Source organism: Protomyctophum bolini, assembly GCF_963924005.1.
Source record: "Protomyctophum bolini genome assembly, chromosome: 4".
NCBI classification, from domain to species: domain Eukaryota; kingdom Metazoa; phylum Chordata; class Actinopteri; order Myctophiformes; family Myctophidae; genus Protomyctophum; species Protomyctophum bolini.
The window spans coordinates 30,287,694-30,307,752 of record NC_137865.1 but is presented as its reverse complement, the minus strand read 5'-3'; the positions used below and the strand labels follow the sequence as shown (position 1 = coordinate 30,307,752).

General features: G+C 41.8%; 1 protein-coding gene across 1 annotated transcript in view; it reads left to right on the top strand.

The window, feature by feature from the left end:
* Positions 1-20,059, top strand: part of iqsec3b (IQ motif and Sec7 domain ArfGEF 3b) — a gene marked incomplete at both ends in the record, with an annotated part of 61,741 nt that overhangs the window by 7,690 nt on the left and 33,992 nt on the right. The window contains one exon of the mRNA XM_080760792.1: positions 5,566-5,640. Coding sequence (XP_080616918.1) covers positions 5,566-5,640 — 75 coding nt within the window. The remainder of the gene's footprint in view (positions 1-5,565; positions 5,641-20,059) is intronic.

Sequence of the window (20,059 nt, the reverse complement as noted above, 5' to 3'; positions counted from 1 at the left end):
GCATGAATCTTATTGCAAAAGCAAAGCATATTTGGTTGTGAGTTCTTAGGTTAGTTTTAAGTGTCAATAGGGAATAGAGATGTTTAAAGGTTTAGTTCACTTAAAGCTGTAGGAGACGGGGAGTCATATTTTGACAGCACAAACTGCCTGTCATAATTTCACCCCCCTCTGTATCAAAGTATTGGACAGTATAAAGATGTTCATATATATATTTTGTCTATTTCAACCATAAAGTGTTTTAGGTATTATAATACTTGACATTAATAAGTCAGTATAGTAGTCAGTTGTCATTATTAAGTACTTATATATAAAATTATAAATGTTTATGAGAAAATTATATTGTCTTTATAAATGCGTTATAAACATGGAATACATAGCAAGTTATGAAGTATTATAATACTTGATATTATAAGTCATTATAATAAAGATTATAATGTGTTATGATTAAGCTTATAAAGTATGATTATTTATCAGTGCTTATAAATATAATTATACATGTTTATGAGAAGTTTATGTGTGTTCATAATGCGTTATAAACAAGCATAGCAAGTGTTACCAGTATTTCCTATACATGACTTTAAGTCCAAAAATCTGAACTAACCCTTGAATAGGTATTGCACATTTTGGTGGCAGCGTAGAAGAATTAATTTGAATAGAAGTTTGTTTTGACCAGATATCTATCAATCTGCTCATAATATCAAGATGGAACAAAGGATGGAAACAGGGCGGTAATTTAATTGCTGGGGTCTAATTTGCTTCCTTTTTTTTATACAGAGTTGGTTACTTTTGCAAGCTTTAATTATTGTGGGATGTCACGTGCCACTGACTGATGGACAAACTCTTTCTCTCTCTTTCTTTCTCTCTCTCTTTCTATCTCCCTCTCTCTCTCTCTCTCTCTCCGTCTTTCTCTCACAAAAAAACAAGAATCCTTGAAACTCACCCTCTCGAATGCTCTCGTCACTCTCTACAGGGTGCTCTCTGGAGAAACAGCATCGGCATGAAAGATAATGAAGGGATGAAGTCAGTGAAAGGGAGAGAGAAGTAAGGAAGGGAGAGACAGCAGGGGGCTTGTATAGTGTTTAAATATTCACCTGCTGTCTTTGTAAGAGCTGTTGGAGGTAATGGCTGCTATGTATATATGTGACTTGTATACATTGATGGCCTCTGCTCTGTGTGCACTGCGTGTGCGCTGCGTGTGTGTGTGTGCGTGTGTGTGCGCGCATGCATGTGTGTGTGTGTGTGCACACGCTCAGAGGCAGAGTTTGAAGATCAATTCATGTTGGGAATTGACATTATCATAGTAAATAAAGTAGGCCTACTAATGCCTCTTTGTCCCCATGTGACCAACCCAAGCTGAGCCAAACGTAAGAGCGATGAACGGGAATAACTGAATAGCTCCCATGCGGTAGCAGCCCCCCCCCCCCCCCCCCCCCCCTTCAGGCTATTTTGTTAGATTTATCAACAAAGGAAGTCACAAACATCCATTATTTCACCAGGGGAAAAAATAGCAATTTATGCCAAAGCTTATCGATTTTTTTTTACCCCACACATATTTTCAACAAGTTTGCACCCCAGAGAAACCTCTCATCAGTCAGCTGGAGCAGCTCGGACAGTTTAACCTTTTTTTCCGGGTCCTATAGTACAACAAGAAGAAACGTTTCGATCTTTCACTCTTCCTCCAGCGTCTATCCATTCTGCAACTGTTGTCCCTGTGAGGCACCGGATTAGCCGTATTAGGCTGAGGTCGACTCCCTCTGTTTACATCTCATCAGTCATTGGAGTGTCCCTATAACCACATGGCACGCCTGTGGAAGTCAATAGACCACTAATTATTTGGGATGGATTCCAACAGACGCACAAATCGAATAGTTTAGGGAGCACTATATAGTGAAATATATACAGTACTTCTCAATTAGGCTTTTCATTTTTGAGTGGTGCAAGCACTCCAAGGAACAGCTTTGTCCCTATGTCCCAACCTGTGTGACTATGTCCCTGTGTCCAGATGTTTAGAGTACCAATAGGGGGTGCTGTTGCACCACTCGCTTCAGACTGGACTGATTTTTTAAGGAGAGTAGGCATTCCACGCTCCTTTGTATTATTTTTGCCTATGTCCAGCTTTGTGTGTGGATACCCCATAGTGATGATTTGATTGGCAGAGGGCTTAAAAGTGAAGATAAAAAGTGAGGACGCCAAAAGTGATTGGCCGGAATGTGATGATGTATGATGATAAGAGCGCCCATCACTTCAGTGTGATTTTTTTCTACCCACACAGCGAGATGTCATAAGAGAGAGAATGCAAAGCAAAGAAGGCTCTGGTAGATGTTTGGGTGATGCAGCTGTAAAGTTCATGCCCATTGCAGTGGGTATGGATTATTCGAATCCCACTCTTAGGAACACAATTGGCCGTGTTGGTGGGTGGGTGTTCTCTGTTGCTGCACTATAGCGATTAGCTTCGTCTACTGCCTGTTCAGCAGGGAGTGGAGGGATCCTCTGCACACATTCTGCTCTCCTGGTGAAACCTCTCACTGTGAATTTATGGTCTCCATGAAGGAAGTATTCCTTTGAGTTATGGTTACAATTAGTACATATTTCTGGCTAGGTTATGGTCAGTGTTAAGATCAGGGATAAGAATTTGGGAGTTTAGTAGTGGTTGACATGGCTGTTATAGTTCAAGTTTGGGTCAGGTTGAAGGAAATCGGCTTTTGATGTGCACACAAGGATAAGAATACAATCCAGGGTGCTGTATACTTTTTAATCTGCTCTGAAGAAGGCTCAGCATCAGCGTTCTCAAATAAACATGACAAATTGCATCTGAGCCAGCCTTGCATGCATCTTTTATTTTGGAGTGCCAATTTTTCCACTTAGATGATTTAAACAATACAGAGTGCGTAGCGTTAGTCCGACGTCCCAATAATCCGACACCCATAATACTAATGAATAATAATTAATTGCATTTTTATAGCTTTACAATGGTTTACAATGGTTCATTCATTCGTATACATTGGGAGGTGAAGCGGCGAACAGTCAACGCCAGCGTCCTCACTTCCCACATTCACGCACCAATGACATGGTGAGTGAGTGAGTGAGTGAGTGAGTGAGTGAGTGCGTGCGTGCGTGTGTGAGTGCGTGCGTTTGTGTGTGTGCGTGTACGTGTGTGTGTGTGCGTGTGCGTGTACGTGTGTGTGTTTGATTGATTGAATAGTTTATTAGACAGAATGTATAAACAGCAACAGAGTACAGTCAAACACCAAAAGGGATAGCACCAAAAAAAGTCCTTGCAGTCTTGTTTCCATTTAGTCCATTTGAACAAGATTCAATATCATCATAGTAAAAACAACAAAAGTCCATAACAACACAGTAAAATAAAAACGCTGTATAACCCCCCACATTTTCTCTCCCTTGGGCCTGCGGAAAACTGGATTTTCAAGCCTATTTTAACAAATTAACAGTTCGTGACGGAACGTTCCGCCAATTAGAATCCAACCGGCAACCGCCTTCAGCGATCCTAGGCCGGTTTTGCGCATCCGCAGTTCACTTCTGGTATACAGCCGGACTAAAAAGCTGAATAACTAAATCTACAGAGCTCTCCATGGTTTTGATAAAACGTGCGATGTTCGGAGGTCTTTGCTGATTATCCAGTGATCCCGATTGGAACATTCGTGCTTTCTAGAGCAAGGATGGCTTCATTTTTGCTCGCTAGCATTGAGGCTAATTATTTAGCATCTAAGATGGCAGCCCAAGCCGGACGTGTATCCAGCGTTCAACACACTAAAACGAAGTAGTTCCGGGTAGCAGTCTAGCGTTGGCTCTTGCATCCACCAGGTGGCAGTCTACATGTTAAAAGATGCAAGTGATTTGCCTTTTTTGAGAGAGGTGGTACAGGGCATTCCACGCTTGTGTGGCGGTGCTGTAGTAGGAGAGAGAGAGAGAGAGAGAGAGAGAGAGAGTGTGTGTGTGTGTGTGTGTGTGTGTGTGTGTGTGTGTGTGTGTGTGTGGGAGGGGGGGGGGGGGGGTTGGTTGAGTGTTGGTGTTGGTTGAGTCTTTACTACATTACCTCTGGGCACCATATAGGGTTGTTGAGCTGTTACTTTTTTGGACAGTCAGCACTAGACCTGCTGACTGTCTGTCATGGCTGGTCTGTGTCACAGCCATGTGTCCTGAGGCCTGAATGGACGACTCACTGGATCAGTGCCAGAGATTCACCACTGCCTGACATTCTTATAGCTCAAGGACACCAAACCATTAAAGATATTTTATGAAGCTTAATGGCCTCTTGTTTTATGAGTGGGAGCATGAGCCAGAGAACAACTGCTAGGGCATATAACACTGTAAAATCATGTGACATGTGTTTAAAACCAAAACACCAGTGTGTAATAATTAAATGCCAAATGTTTATCAGTAGAACACCTCACGAGAACACATCAAACTGTTCAGTGTTCTAATTCTTTTTTAAAGGTTTTCTTTTTGCGGCTTTCGCCTTTATTTTATATTTTTTTATAGAGGGACAGACAGTAGGCTGACAGGAAATGAGGGAGAGAGATGGGGGAGTGACATGCAGTGAGGGCCGTCGGGATCGGGAGTCGAACACGTGGCACACTGCCAGACTTGGACTACCATAGCCAACGTGACTGGACCGCTGAGCCACGGCCCAGGCCTAACGTTCAAATTCTAAACACGTGTATGATTGACTTTTGATTGTAGACCTAAACAGTAAACATAAATAAACGTATTTGCCGGTGTGTTACCGGCGACTAAACATGTTCTTCTGTTTATAATCTAAACACTGAGACACGTTTAAATACTGTTACAAATACTGTAAGTGTTCAGTACTAAACCCTTGGATTTAGTGTGCAGCAGTGGTGACTAGGGTTGTCCCAGAGTTTGCGTAACTCTGTCTTACTCTTTGGCTCTAGGTTGTCCCGATCCGATCATTTTCAAATGTGATCGGGACATCCCTAGTATCAATATTATATCATGGATTAGATTGGATATTGTCTGTGATTTTGGATATTGTACTATTGTGATGTGGCATAAGTGTCCTATAAAATAAGATCGGGAAAAACCGGTATAGGCAGATACTCAAAATCAAATGATCGGAATCGGATCGGGAGCAAAAAAACCTGTTCGAGACATCCCTAGTGGTGACCATTTTATGGTTCCATTGATCCATACCCCATTCATTTTTCCCATAGATAGGTGACTCTTTTTGATACAATGACAGTCATGGCGGCAAGACTAACTGTTCAGGAGGGGAGAAAAACGGATTTTCTTTCAATCCAAAATGAGTTAATAGCACAGGCAGACTCTTCACAGCATGTCTGAAATAAATGTCAGAGCTGAAATGTAAATATGAAATAAATGCTTAAGCATAACATATAAGCTAGGTATAATGTTAGAGTCAACTCGCTGTTTTCTGCAAGATATTACTCTATAAACCATATCTCTGGTAAACTGGTGGGTCACACTGAACAACCAATATGTCAATTTGAAGCTATGATTCCCTGCTTTCATATGACATGAAAAAACGACCGCATGTCCTTTCTCCGTCCCTCCATCCTTCTGCAGGAGTGAGACGGTGCTGCATCAGTTCTGTTGCCCCGCCCCAGAGAACCCAGAGACTGACACCACTGGCTCCTCTAGGTAAGACTGACACATGCAACATCCAATCAGAAACACTGTCACTGACCACTATAGGTCACTGACCACTAGGTCAGTGACAGTGAGAGAGAGAATGCGTGTGTGTGTATGTGTATGTACTGTGTGTGTGTGTGTGTGTGTGTGTGTGTGTGTGTGTGTGTGTGTGTGTGTGTGTGTGTGTGTGTGTGTGTGTGTGTGTGTGTGTGCGCGCGCGCGGGTGCCTCCGTGCGTGCATGTATTAAGCCTGCATTCACAGCAGTTACGTGCTGTTATTATGCATCGCATGTGTGAGTATAAGTGCTCACCATCAAAACAAAAACCTATAGCTGTAGCCTGAGGGAGCCTGGGATTAGAGTCACATGCACATATGCATATATGCCATGGGGCAAGAGAGCTGTAAAGGCAGAGAGAGATGGATAGAATGAGAGGGAGAGAGCAGGAGCGGGGGGATGGGGTAGGACGTTGGGGGGGGGGGGGTACGTCTACGTATAAGCAGTCGTCACTGTATTTGCTCATGCTTTGCGTGTATACTACACAAACACAAACAGCCTACACACCGTGTAGGCTGTTTGTGCGAAGGTGGGGGGTTCAGTTGTGCGTCGGATCACTCGGATGGGGTGCTTCTTTGCAATACAAGAGGTTTCACTCGTGTCAATTTCAATGAGTCACTTAATGAGATTGAAAAGTCCTATTCATTCAGCATTGAGGGTAAATTGATGGCCACTTATGTGTCGTATGTCTCCCTGAATATTTATTCCCTGTATTGAATCTGTGTCCTAGGCGCTTCTTGCAATTTGCAGCCTTCTCTCATCCTCTCTGTGAATGTGAAGGGGGATACTAGGGGGATGGCATATACTGTGTGTCGTAGGCTCAATATGTCCGTTTGTCTCCTCCCCCTTCACATTCAATAGATCACGTGATCTTTTGTGGCCAGTTGTAATTTCCTGGGGTCTTGTCGGACTTAAAATTCATCGCTGTAATTTTTTTTTAAAACAATTACATATTTAGCCACTTCGAATGCCCCTGCCCCCCTGTCAAAAATAGCTATAAAATCGTTAGAACGAAAGAAAGCAGCAAATGAAAAAACACTCATCTTTTATTCTCTCAAATAACAACCTAAAACATGAACCTTGGTTGAAAAAAGTTGTCTTTAAGTACATGTACATGTAGGCTACTTATTGAACCTAGTTATGTTAGGTTTAACCCTAACTAACCCTAACACACTGTTGGCTAAATCAATGTTGACCTGGATCTCATTCTACGCTGCTCAAAAATTAACCTAAACGAATATAGAACATCTTGAAGTAACAAATATGTAGAGTTGCTGAATGAGTATTTGAAATGTAGCCTATAAGTTTTGGGTGATTTGGACTGTAGTGTTTGCCCGATACGCGGCTGGAAATGAGCACAGAGTCAGGATGTACAAAAGCAGCCACACCGTGGTTTATTCCCAAAAAGGAGATGAACAGCATGGGAAATGGCAGCACGCAGGCAGCAAACAAACAGGGCAGGTGGGTGTGCAGCTCCACCCTGCCCTCTCACTGAATTCAACACTGAGTTAGTGAGCTTCCTGGCAGCCTTTTATAGGCAGCAGCACCAATCAGTGTGGGCTGTACCATTTCCCCTGGTTAAACATGCAACCCCCACATAACCCACATCACATTATCCTTAGCAGCCCCAATGCCTCACTCAAACACCCCCGTGGCTATTCCACCGTGGTCCAGTCCAGACCAATACATGGTGCCCTGGTAGCCTGGTTCCCTGAACACACTGGAACAGACAGAACAGAAGCAGATATTACATAATTGTATTTTCATTTCATCATACTTTCAATAAACCAGTTAGACTCATGACTCTTCCTTTATGCCAATATACATACTTAAATGTGCCCAATCTCAGTAACGGAGGACCACTTTGTGACATAATGTAATTTAATTCCAATTGAATAGTAAGTATACTCTTGGTGGTGTAGAGCAGTGGCTTTCAACCAGTGGTCCATGGACCACCAGTTGTCCCAGAGGAGGTTCCAGGTGGTCCCCAGTTAAACTTAAATGATGGACGAGTTGCTAACCAAATGGACCCTTATAGATCATTAAGTCTTGAGAGCGTGAAATGAAACCAAATGGACCCTTGTGGCTCCATTTGGTTTAATTTGTACACTCTCAGTTCCGGCGGTCCTTGCACTTCATCAAAACTGCCTTGAGATAACTGAACTGCCGTTGTGTAAATAAGGTTAGGGATAGGGTTAGTATGAAACTGTGTCTTGATTACACTAAACAAATCTCCCTACCAGTTACTAATACGGCGTGTTATTTGCTTCATAATAATTGTCTCTCAAATTGATAACATCTTATTAGGTACTGTAACAATCCATCATAGAGCAGCTAGGAGAGAAAACAGTGCTCTGTGTGCTGAGAGGCATGAGGCAGTGGAGCGAAATTAACAATGACTTCGACAAACACTCCAAAAAACTCTTATAAAAACAGCACACACACATCATACGATGTGTCACTTATATTGTATGCTGTTAATACATTTTTAAAGGACCCTTATATTGAAAGGCCTTCTTGATGTGCCTGTGTTTGAGTTTAGATGATTGCACTGGATAGTAATCAGCTGTGTGGGCACTGGGCTTGCAAACATAATTTGTGTAATTTTGGATTAAAAAATAATTGTATTTACAAGTACTGTAAAAAGAACAGGACAATTGAACGCATGTTGTATTGTATTTCATTTTGTTAGTTTCAGTTTTTACTCCATGACCTTGTAAAAGACGAAGAACCATTCAGTAAAGAACATTCAACATCACGATTCTGTCATTCTTTTTATGGGAATTGGAGTTTAGCTCGCTGTTGAGCTAAGTTAAGCATACACTTTGGCAGGAACAGCACACACGATATGACTGGAATGTATATTGCTTGTGCAAATACATTTGTAAAAAGAAGAAAATATATATACACACGCGTCACATGCGTGCATGCACGTGTGCACACACACACACACACACACACACACACACACACACACACACACACACACACACACACACACACACACGCACATAGCGTATCCATGTCATGTCATGGATACATGTATGTGTTACGCACCATTAGTCTAGTCTTAATACAAATGGCTCAATAGATACATGATGGCAGTTAATCGACTTTCAAGTATATTGGCAATCATTTATAATAGCGATAACTAGACAGTATTATAAATAGGGTAGGATATTAGAGCAGAGCGGTATAACTTACAGTGGTGGGGTGTTCCCAGAAAAAAAAGGAGGCATCAAAACAATAACTTCGCCCAACCAAAACCGATAACAGAGGAGGAACTACAACTGAAACCTAACACTCCTTCCCGAAGGGAGCTAAACATAAACCAAAAGGATAAGCAAAAGTTAACCAACAGAATAATAGCGAACAGTTAAATAAGCAATGTTATCTCGTTGGAAGCCAGGCAAAGGCTGTCTCTTATAGTAGACGCTCTGAGGCCTCAGAGCGCTCTGAGGCCGCTCTCGAAATGATGATGATGATATAAGCTTAGCTCCATAACTGTAGAAAAGAACCAATAAGTCGTTAGTATAAATATATATGGAAATAGCGAAAAGTACATATACCAGAAATAATAATAATAATAATAATAAACAGCTCGCCGTTACAAATGTCATGCCATGTTAACAGCCAGTATTGGTCCTTGAGTGGTCTTTGAGGCGGTTCCAGGTGGTCCCCAGATAAATTATGGAGAGTTGGTAACCAAATGGACCCTTATAGATCTTTAACTCTTGAGTTACCCGGTAAATTATTGGTAAAAATCTACATAAATTCATTTAGAAGAAGTCTGCACATTTAGAGAATACTCGAAGAATTTTTTATCAACGTTTGCCTGTTATCTCTCCTATGGTACCACATCAATACAGCATGGAATTGTGGACAGAATCTAAAATAGTTTTGGGTCTGAGAGGCTAAATCTCATCAAATGCTGATCCGTGGCTCAAATGCCGAATAAATAATGGACCTTGATATACGAAAAGGGTTGGAAACCACTCTTCTATACTGTCACTGAGTGACTATCCCTCTGACAAATTGCCCACAATTTCACACCTTGCCTATACAAGGAAAGGTCTAGCCATGTATTGGTTTTTGCTGTCTTGTTTCCCTTAACTGATGCTTTCTAATAACTGGTGTTTCCATCCGCCCTATTGGATGGATTCCATCTCGCTCTACCATGTGCTATAACTCACTCTGTCTCATGCAGTGAATGATGTTATTCAACTGTCTGATTTTTTTGATCCTTCCCAACTACCTTATTTATATTTATATCATCATCTGTCTATTCCTCAGACAGGAATATGTAGTAGTGCACCCTGTCCAAAATTATGTTATAGTTCATACATTTGGACACCTAGTCCTGTTTGGAGGGCTTGCTGACATAGCAACCAAGTCGCTGGAGGTGATGCATGCGCAAACAGACGTGCGTGCACTTGCACGCACCAATGGGACACATACATACACAGACATATAGCATATGTCCGTTTCTACATGGAGAGTGTGTGTGTGTGTGTGTGTGTGTGTGTGTGTGTGTGTGTGTGTGTGTGTGTGTGTGTGTGTGTGTGTGTGTCTGTGTGTGTGTGTGTATGTGTGTGTGTGTGTGCGTGTGCGTGTGTGCGCCTGTTGGCTGTGGAAGTGTAACCCGCACTGCTAAATGTATCTGTCTAATGCATCAGTCTGCTCTTCACCCGACATGCCATGAGAGATATGCTACTCTCTCATGACCTCCTCCTCCCTGAGAGAGAGAGAGAGAGAGAGAGAGAGAGAGAGAGAGGATGGAGGGGGAGAGTGAGAGAATGAGGGAGAGAGTGAGGGAATGAGAGAATGAGGGAGAGAGTGAGGGAATGGGAGAATGAGGGAGAGAGTGAGGGAATGAGGGAGAGAGTGAGGGATCGAGAAAATTCAATTCCATCTCAGAGAGAGAATAGAAAAAGCACAGGTCTCCACCAGGTCACGAAGGTTTGTGATGTTTGGACAAATTGTGTAGGAGTAATATAAACGTACGTGTGTTTTATTTGCACAAAAGAAAGTGCCTCTTGGTGGCGCTATAGGGCAATATTAAAAGGGTGGCATTACCACCACTACGTTCCTCAACGTAGTGGAAATGTGCGTGCAAGGTTTCACAGCACTTCTATGCTGCGTTCAGGATTTATTTTTTTGTTAGTTTTTGTCAGGTGAAACCTGTCATATAACTTGTCTGTTTTTTTAGCGACCTTGTCATGATTGACTGCCCCCTAAGCCAATGGTATAGTCTGAAACTCGTGTAGCCAATCACATAGTAGCGACCTGGGAAAGCGTCTCCTACTAATACAATATTAGCACACCGCAGCCACTCTAAGACCAGCTCTAAGCGACAACAGCTGAGCTAACTGGTGAGGGGCGGGGGGGATTGGGGGGGGGATTGGGAGAATGGAGACAGCGCTTGTTTCACCTGACAAATATGACTACGTCATCATTTCTTGTTTTTTTCAGGTATTCACTTTGTTTTATTCCATTGTGCAGAGTAAACAGACAGGCAGTTCAACTAAAACAGTTCCATTTTTGATTTCCCCTCTCCTATCTATAATCTACCATACCTACAAATACTAGGGATGTCCTGATTTTTTGCTCCCGATCCGATTCCGATCATTTGATTTTGAGACATATCATGTTACCGATCTTTCCCGATCCGATCTTTATATTTTTATATAACACTTATGCCATATAACAATAGCAAATATCCTAATGTATGTCACTCTAGTCTAGTCTTTTGTGTTGCCTTTCAATAATTGAAAGGCAAAATGTCAAATCATTGTGGGGTTTTTCTTTCTATGAAAGGTTCAAGGTTCAAGGTTAGCTTTATTGTCCCTTGCAGGGAATTGGTTTGCAGCCAGATAATAGTAAAAAAAAAATACACACAACAAACATTCAAGACAAGATTAAGATCTAAGAACAGGGCACTATAGAGACAGAGAATTCATGACATTCAATAGTAGCAAAGTCAGCAAAAGTGCATTAGTGCAGGGCAGTGTGTGCAAAAAGGCAAGAATAGAGTGCTATCTAATGTTCAGCAGTTGAATAGCAGCCGGGACAAAGGATAGTTTGAAAGCATGAAAGCATGGAATCATAGCAAAAATAATGATGTATTGGTTAATTAGAGTGAATACAGTTTATAGAACTGACGTCAAGTTAAAACTCTTAAAAAGTATGTCTCTCATTCAGAGAGAGTACTACAGACACCTATTCCATCATGCATAGCGGGGGTTGCATTTCCTTTGTTTTCATCTAAGGTGTCTTTCACGCCTCTTTGTTTGATGATCTCTGACTGGACCGATTTCCGATCATCCGATCCGATCGGGACAACCCTAATAAATAGTAATCAATAGTAGTAACCACCACCAGCAATGGTAGCACCGGGATGGAGGTGCAATCCGGCCCTGTCAAATCCAGTAACCATTGGGGGGACAGACGGCGGGGTCTGGCCGCCGGTTCACCTCACCACTTTTATTTTTTTATTTTACCAGTAAAAAGAGACTCTTTTACAATTGGGAACTGGCCAAGAGGCAGAAATAAAATTACACTTCAATGCTATAACGTACATGTCACATTACAGAACAGCAATAAAACATCCATGATCTACATCAAAGTACCTATAAAATATATACAGCAAATCACCAAAGTGCTAATCTTTTAGTGACATGCAGGGAAAATACACGATGTACAAAATATAAACAGCAATAATAAATATATAGGACTGAACAAATAGGCCTGAACAAAGGCTAGTACAAATTTGTAAAGTCTTCAACATAATGAGATAAACGTAGACCAAGTTCTGTCAAATTTCTCACGTGAACCGTGAACATCTAATTCTCTCCAACTTTAACATGGACACCTGTAAACCTTAACACCTGTAAACCACGATAGAATATATAAAAATCACACAGATCCGTCTTGATCTCATGATGACTATAAAGATTATGTGATCCTCTGGCTGTACAGTAGGGTGTATATGGGTCTCTGAGTGAGTTGGCAGATGTTTATTTCTCTATATGACATCATGGGTGCAGGCAGACACAATCTGCTTGTTTACAGTTAGTGTGTGCGTGCGTGTGTGCATACATACATACATACTGTACATGCGTGTGCGTGCAAACATGTGTGTGTGTTACTGTGTTTACTATACCCATGTCATTAAGGCGTCTTTGCAGTGTGGTCCTGATGCATTAATATCTCCCCTCTGCATTTAAATCCCATAATGTATTCTAATGTACTCTAATGTATTCCGATGCAGTGTCGGAGCATGGCAGTGTTTTAATAGACTTTTTGATAGCGACGGCCTCCAGCACACACACAGTTCTGTCTGCAGCCTCCCGCTGTACATTCTGCCGCTTTCTCTCACACACAGACACACGCACACACACGCACACACGCACACACACACACACACACACACACACACACACACACACACACACGCATGCACGCATACACATTCTTATGCTTTCCATCTACTACACACACATACAAACCTGTACACACTTTCACTTTCTTCCGTCTTCCTCTTGATTTTCCTTTCCACGCACGCACGCACGCACGCACGCACGCACGCACGCACGCACGCACGCACGCACGCACGCACGCACGCACGCACGCACGCACACACGCACACACACACACACACACACACACTAATGTCTCTTAAATATCTCTTTAATGTTTGATAAGCCGGGCTCAGTCACCAGAGAGGACATATTGTAGGTAGTTAGGCACCACATGCTAGCATTCACTAACAAATAATACTGACATTTCCTATTTGTCATGGGAAATGTGATTTGAGACAAAAATAAAACATTTATATTTATCCTAAAATTGAGGCATTTTGTTCAAAACGGGCCAATCCTGCAAATTTGGAAGCTAATCTTAGTCAATTGGAATGGAATGAGATTTGTAACAGACAGAAGGACGCAGGAGCGAAAAGAAATTCCCCGACATGCTATGTCCTGGTGGAGACAAACAGTCAGCAGTCATGAATACTTTTACTGTCGTGAACAAGCACAGAACAGGAAATGTCAAACAGCACAAAACGGATGCATGCAAGCTGAATCTAATACCTAATCAAGGCTGTATTTATCAAGGGGCATCCAATCAGAACTGGTGGACTTTTCTACAATTATCATCAACCTATCATTCACTCAATGTCTGTCTGAATGTCTGAAACACTGTTGTAGCTCCTCACTGGCTGCACCAATCGCTCCGACTTTTCACACAGGCATTGACCATAGTATTATGGAGGTCCTAACATTTAACAAATTATAGAATAATTATAACTTTATTAGTGAATAAAAATGTCCCCTTCTACTCACTTGGGAAAACATGCAACCTCACACCACCGCCCCCTAGAAACACCTGCGTCACAGGCCACTGTTCTCAGTGTAACCCATAGAGTATTAAAAGGATAGAGACTGAACTGGCGCGAAGCTCCGCCCCCTCCGCTATTCATGTCAGTGGAAGTTGCTCAGTGGCGTTTTGAAGCACCCGGAAGGCTGCCGGAAGTACCGTCTATTTCCGCATTTTTTCGCTGATTCAGCATTTGGACACCAAATTTTGGTGTCCAAATGCGGAAGTGCAGCTGGGCTTTAACATTGAGCGCTTGGTTGCACGGGGTTTCCTCGTCAAGAATCCACGGGTCCGCCTGCAGTCCTTCCTCTTACCACTAGGGCCCAGCGCTTCAACATTGGAGTGCCTATAGCTGGCCCCTTGGTGTAACCCCACTGTCCACTATAGGGGGAACACAGCTACAGCTCCTGCATGGAAACGAGTGAGCTGGCACGACAGGACTTCTTTTATAACCAACGCTGACCTGCACGCGACCACAGCGAAGCGACTGAAACAACTGGAAACATATTATATTATATCTGCTTTGAACGCACCTTCAGTCCCCAAGCCTCTAGCCTGGCTTCAGCCACACTGATAAGTAACATGGATTCACTCTTGCTTCCTCCCCGATATCATAGCGACAACTTTGCAATGTTTGCACGTACCTCGATATCACTTCAAACGCGGGTGACACCACAGGCATTGTGATGGGGGGTGCGTGGGTGTGTTACAGATGGCCATGTCCTGTGACTCCTGTAGTCACTTGTGCGTCAAAGCCAAGGACAATGTTACAATAGCGGATAGCCTATACTGCACTGCATGTCATAAAAAACTATTAATAAAAAACAAAAACATCGCCTCGATTAACTGTCTCACGACGGGTCGCGCGAGTCATTCAAAATCCCTATAGGCCTGCGTAAACACCTGCAAACGCCTGCCAGTCACGCCGTCCAGGGCGCTGCAGCCATGTCAAAACCAATTTGCATGTGTCGTGTGCAGTTTGTGCGTGTCTCATCCACACAGAGACGTATTTAAGTATGTGAGTTCCAGGAACATACAGACGCCCCCCCATGGAATTCTCTGCACTCCACTTACCTAACTTTGTGCCCTTCCCAAGCTCATCCGTTAACATTTCCCTCCCAAACAATAATGTGATCTTACAGCGGTGAGCTGGCGGTAGGGCTGCACGGGGCGCCGCCCCAGTAGTTCCCCCACATACACACACATGCACGACAATGCGCGTTGACTCCCAGCTGTTGGCAGTTATTTTTTTCTTCTGGAAACTGGAATTAGGCATATAATCATTACAAATATGAGTTTACGTTGTCTACCAATAAGTCCATATAGAGCATATGTGCATGTAAACATCAGCTCCTTATCATTGCTGCATCAGTGTTGCGTTTTCTGTTATTATAGTCACTTTAGTCTTTTAGACAATTTAAGTGCACGTTAGTGCAACAAACAATGCAACTAAATAATAAGAAATACAATTACATTTGAATAGCTGGTTTTCCATCATATAGGCCTATTGAATAGGTATTACAACTAGCACGAGCTGAGTGGCTATGCGCACATGCATGTGACGTGCACATGACGTCATTAAACTATTAGCCCTACTAGTTAAAGCACACCACTGAGTGATCTATACATTGCATTACCCACACTGTACCTAATTTGGTGTTCATATATTTAAATGGGTAAGGACTAGTACTTATAATGTATTGAAAGGAAAACATATAGCATCAGGTGTAACTAAAAAGGGTTATATTTTAAGTGAATTATTTTATCGTGTTGAGACTGAAAACCTGCACTAGAGCCAAAACTGTGTAAACATAACAGAACCCCGAACACATCTTACTTCGAGAAATTAAAACATAATCTGTTAGCATAAAAAGAGGAGAGAAAATAACAGAACGGGTTAACCTGTAGAAGCACTACTTTGGGTCAGACCAATTCGTTCTAATATACTTCAGGTGGATTACAGAGCCAATTCAATTTATTTTCCTGTGAACCTGTCACTCCTATTCACCTCAAAATGCTAAACACATCTCTCTATAGCCCTGGCGTCGTTGGCACTTTATATGTCCCTGGTTGTTGTAGCCCAGTGGTTCTCAATAGGTGTTCATAATTGGCTTTTATTGATGTGGGCCTCGACACGTAGCATCACGCAGCACGTTTTCGTTTTCAGGAAGTAATTAAATGGACTAAAGTAAATGGACTTTTGATATTTCTTTGGCATCCATTGTTAGGTATGCCCACATGATGCAACAGAGCTCGTTCCTTGTTGACCTACCCATATGCTGTTGTATATAATACGCCTCTTGATGTTTTGTACTCGAAGACGTTTTGTACTTGAAGACCCCACAAGGGTCGAAACGTTGTTCAAGAAAGAAATAATTTTCCTGGGAGCAGTGATTCAGTGTGCGGACATCCCTTCCTTTTCATTGTACGTATATTTTTGACCAGCACCTGTAGAACTTCTGGAGATGTGCGTGCTTCCTGTCGGATCCTATCTATCCTATCTATCCTATTAACCCTACTTTTGAACATAGCCGAGGTACAAGTTCACATTTGCAAGGCTTGTAAATCGATCTGCTATTTTCAAAGGATTTGAAAAAAAAAGATAATTTCAGGGTCCCCGCGGCCAAATACATATCAATGGGCTATGCACACAGAACCAAGGTTATAATAGTTTTGGGTTTTTCATTATAGTTTTAGTTAGTTTTGACATTTTATTTTCTAAATTAGTTAGTTTTAGTTCGTTTTTAGAGCGGGTTTGCTAGTTTTGATTTAGTTTTTATTTTGGTGAAAATGCTTAGTTTTAGTTTAGTTTTAGTTGTTTTTTTCGTACTTCAAAAAGCTCAGAGTAAGTATTATGTAATAAAAACTACAAGAACTCGGCAATAAAAGTTTGAAAACGTAACTTTGATAATACCAATTGGAATTATGTTTTATATCATTTTAATCGTTGATCGTTGTCACCTGTACAACGAGGTATAGATTGTAAGGATCGGGCATTCGTGGAATGAGCAATACTGCTACACGTACTGTAGCGCCTCCAAAAAATGGTTAATGGCAAATGGTTGGTATTCAACCTTGCTTTAAGAAAAGATGCTTAGTGGATTGGATGATTGCACTATCCCATAGTAATAAGGAAAAAACAACACAATTTTTACACTCAGTGTTATGGAACTCAGTAGTGGGTAGAATATCCCAAATCAGCCACACCTCCTCCTGATCCTATTCCTGGTCACCAACCTAGACACATTTTGCTGTAGGATGGCATCCCATTCCTCAACCAGGTTTTGTTAGTTAGTTTCATTTATTGTCCATGTGTGGAAATGTGTCTTCGGTCTCAACAGTAAAAACAAACAGCAACAACAACAGCAAAAATGCAGGTCCACAGTGGCAAATACATTAAAGTGCAAATAACATGCATTTAATATTTGAGTCATTATAATACTGATGCTAGATATAACCAGGCTTGTTTCCATTCCATGCCAGCTTGGAAAATCAACAATGGTGGACATTGTAAACAAAGTGGACATAAAAATTTGGAACTTAAGACTGAAGAAGAGGAGGAATTAGGGTGACATTAATGACATCACGATGAGGACAAAATCAGTTGAGCTGTTCCTGAGAGCAATTTCCATTAAAGCACCTATATGATATGAAAGCCTGATTGTTCAAAATTGGTTATTTGTAGTGTTAAGGTCTGGCTCTCAGACCATAACAAAGAAGGGAAACAAGCATGGGATAAATGCAAAAATGTAACGTTTATTAAATAGAATCATTAATTTTAAAGTACATAAAGCACATGTTTCCAGCAAAAACCTCACAGGGAAGCTAAACTGCCACCACAAACTGAGAACTGATAGTCAAACAAACAATATGCTCTGTGTGGCCATGCTCGGGTGTGGCCCAGGTGGAAGAGAAAGAACCACAGGCAAGGTGGCTCTTTTATAGTGATTGGAGGCACTGGCCAGCTGCCTCCAATCCTTGATTGCCACCACTCTCCAACCAGGTCCCATCACACTGAAAGACAGATTACTATTAGTAAAGCACACACAAACCCTGACATAGGCCATGGGGCCGTCACAGTAGGGATAGAAAACACATATGGGAGCCCCAAAAACACAAAATAAATAGAAAAAGTTGAATTTTATGTTATAGGTCCTTTAAAAAACAAATCTAGCGAGACACATGGTATCTGTTGTATTCTCTAAACTGGACCCAGCTCGTCTGGTTCTGACAGACTGGTAGTGTGTGCAGGCTGGGTGGTGTGTGATTAATCCGGTTGAAGTATTCCTTTGGTACGGTGACTGCGGCGCCGGGCCCGGGAGAACAATAACACGACACGAGACAGTGTCACGCTAAAGGTTCACAGAGTTTATTACACAAATAGGAACATATATAGTGCTGGATCATAATGATGTCACAATAAGATATGAGACAAAGTAACGTGCCTGCAGCAAGGCTGACCTTGCTGGCGCTGAGATGTCTCTCGTAGATAAAGAATGCTACAGTACAGGCGTACAGGCAGTACACAATGTATATTAAGTACACTGTATCTCAAGTTCAAGTACACAGACTTAGATGTACATGGGCAACTCATGATATATATAACAGGATCATTTACTGCCTTAATGGTATGAATGAAAGGTTTTTTGAGCAAGGAGAAGGAGGCCGAAACGTTGTATATGTTTTCTTCTGCTCTGGTAATTAAAGTTTTTTTGTGAGCTTTTAAAACGGTGTGCAGACTTTCTCCTTTTTCAGTTTATTTATTTAGTTCGAGCTCCCGTTGAATTTACTGGGATGTGCATGTAGCCATACCTCCTGACCATGAGGTGTTTTGAGCACCCATCCATTAGCTGTTTTTGGATGAAGATGGAGAAGGAAAAAACTAAAACATACGAGCTAATGGATGCATTAGGTGAGTCATTTATTTGGACATAACAACATCCACTCAAGAGAGCCAAGACCCAGAAATAACTAAAACTTTATAGTTTGTGATAGAGGAAATGCACTCAGAGCTTTATGTTGATGTGCCACTGACGCAAGCTTGCTCACTCACTCCATGACTAACATTGTCCAATTTGTCCCAAACCCTAACCGCACGCAATGCCACACGTCGGACCCATGTGGCATCAAAATTATGAGTGGATCCCCATTTCTCTATGGCTCAAAACAGCTGGAATGACAAAGAATTGTTCTATAAGCCTTCTATGGTAAGTACAATACACTACTGTGTGACATTCTAACTTAATTAATCAATTAGCAGCTTATTCTCAATTTCATATATTTATTTTAATAGTGTGTGGCTATTTTGACTGCCTGGAGCCAAATTGTTTTCCATATAGCTTCTGATTGATGATTATTCATTAGGAACGGCACACAAATTGTTTTGTGTGCAGCACTACTGCATTTATTTTAGACTGTATGGGCTATAGAATACAATAACAATATTTGTCATTCCTGATGCTTTGAGGAGTAGAGCTATTAGGCCTGCCTGAGAATCATAGATTCCACATGAATATGAATGGGTAAAAACATGGTATCAAATAAGTATTCCCTTATTGTCTCCACCAGGCCAATTAAAAGGCATGGCCGAGACTAGGTTTGGAACCTGTCTGTCTGTCTGTCTGTCTGTCTGTCCGCCCGTCATCCATTGTTGCGGTCGTTCTATAGTCATTAAACGAAACGGGTCTTTCAGATTTTTCATGAGTGACCATCCATTTCCAGGACAACCTAAAGATATGAAAAAACTATGTCCTGTTTTGTTCTACCCCGGGTATGGGTATATATCTAAAAAACAAAGGCTCTTATTGAGTGTTTGTTCCTGCACTACAAGTGTTCAAATGGGTTGAGGTCTGGACTCACGGAAAGCCATTCCATCCTCTCCACTCCCAAATTCTGGATGTAATCTGTGATGATCCTGGCTCTGTAGGGGGGCGGGCGTTGTCATCCTGCAGCATGTCCCTGATTCTGAAGATGGGATCGCCACTGGCTCCAGAGAT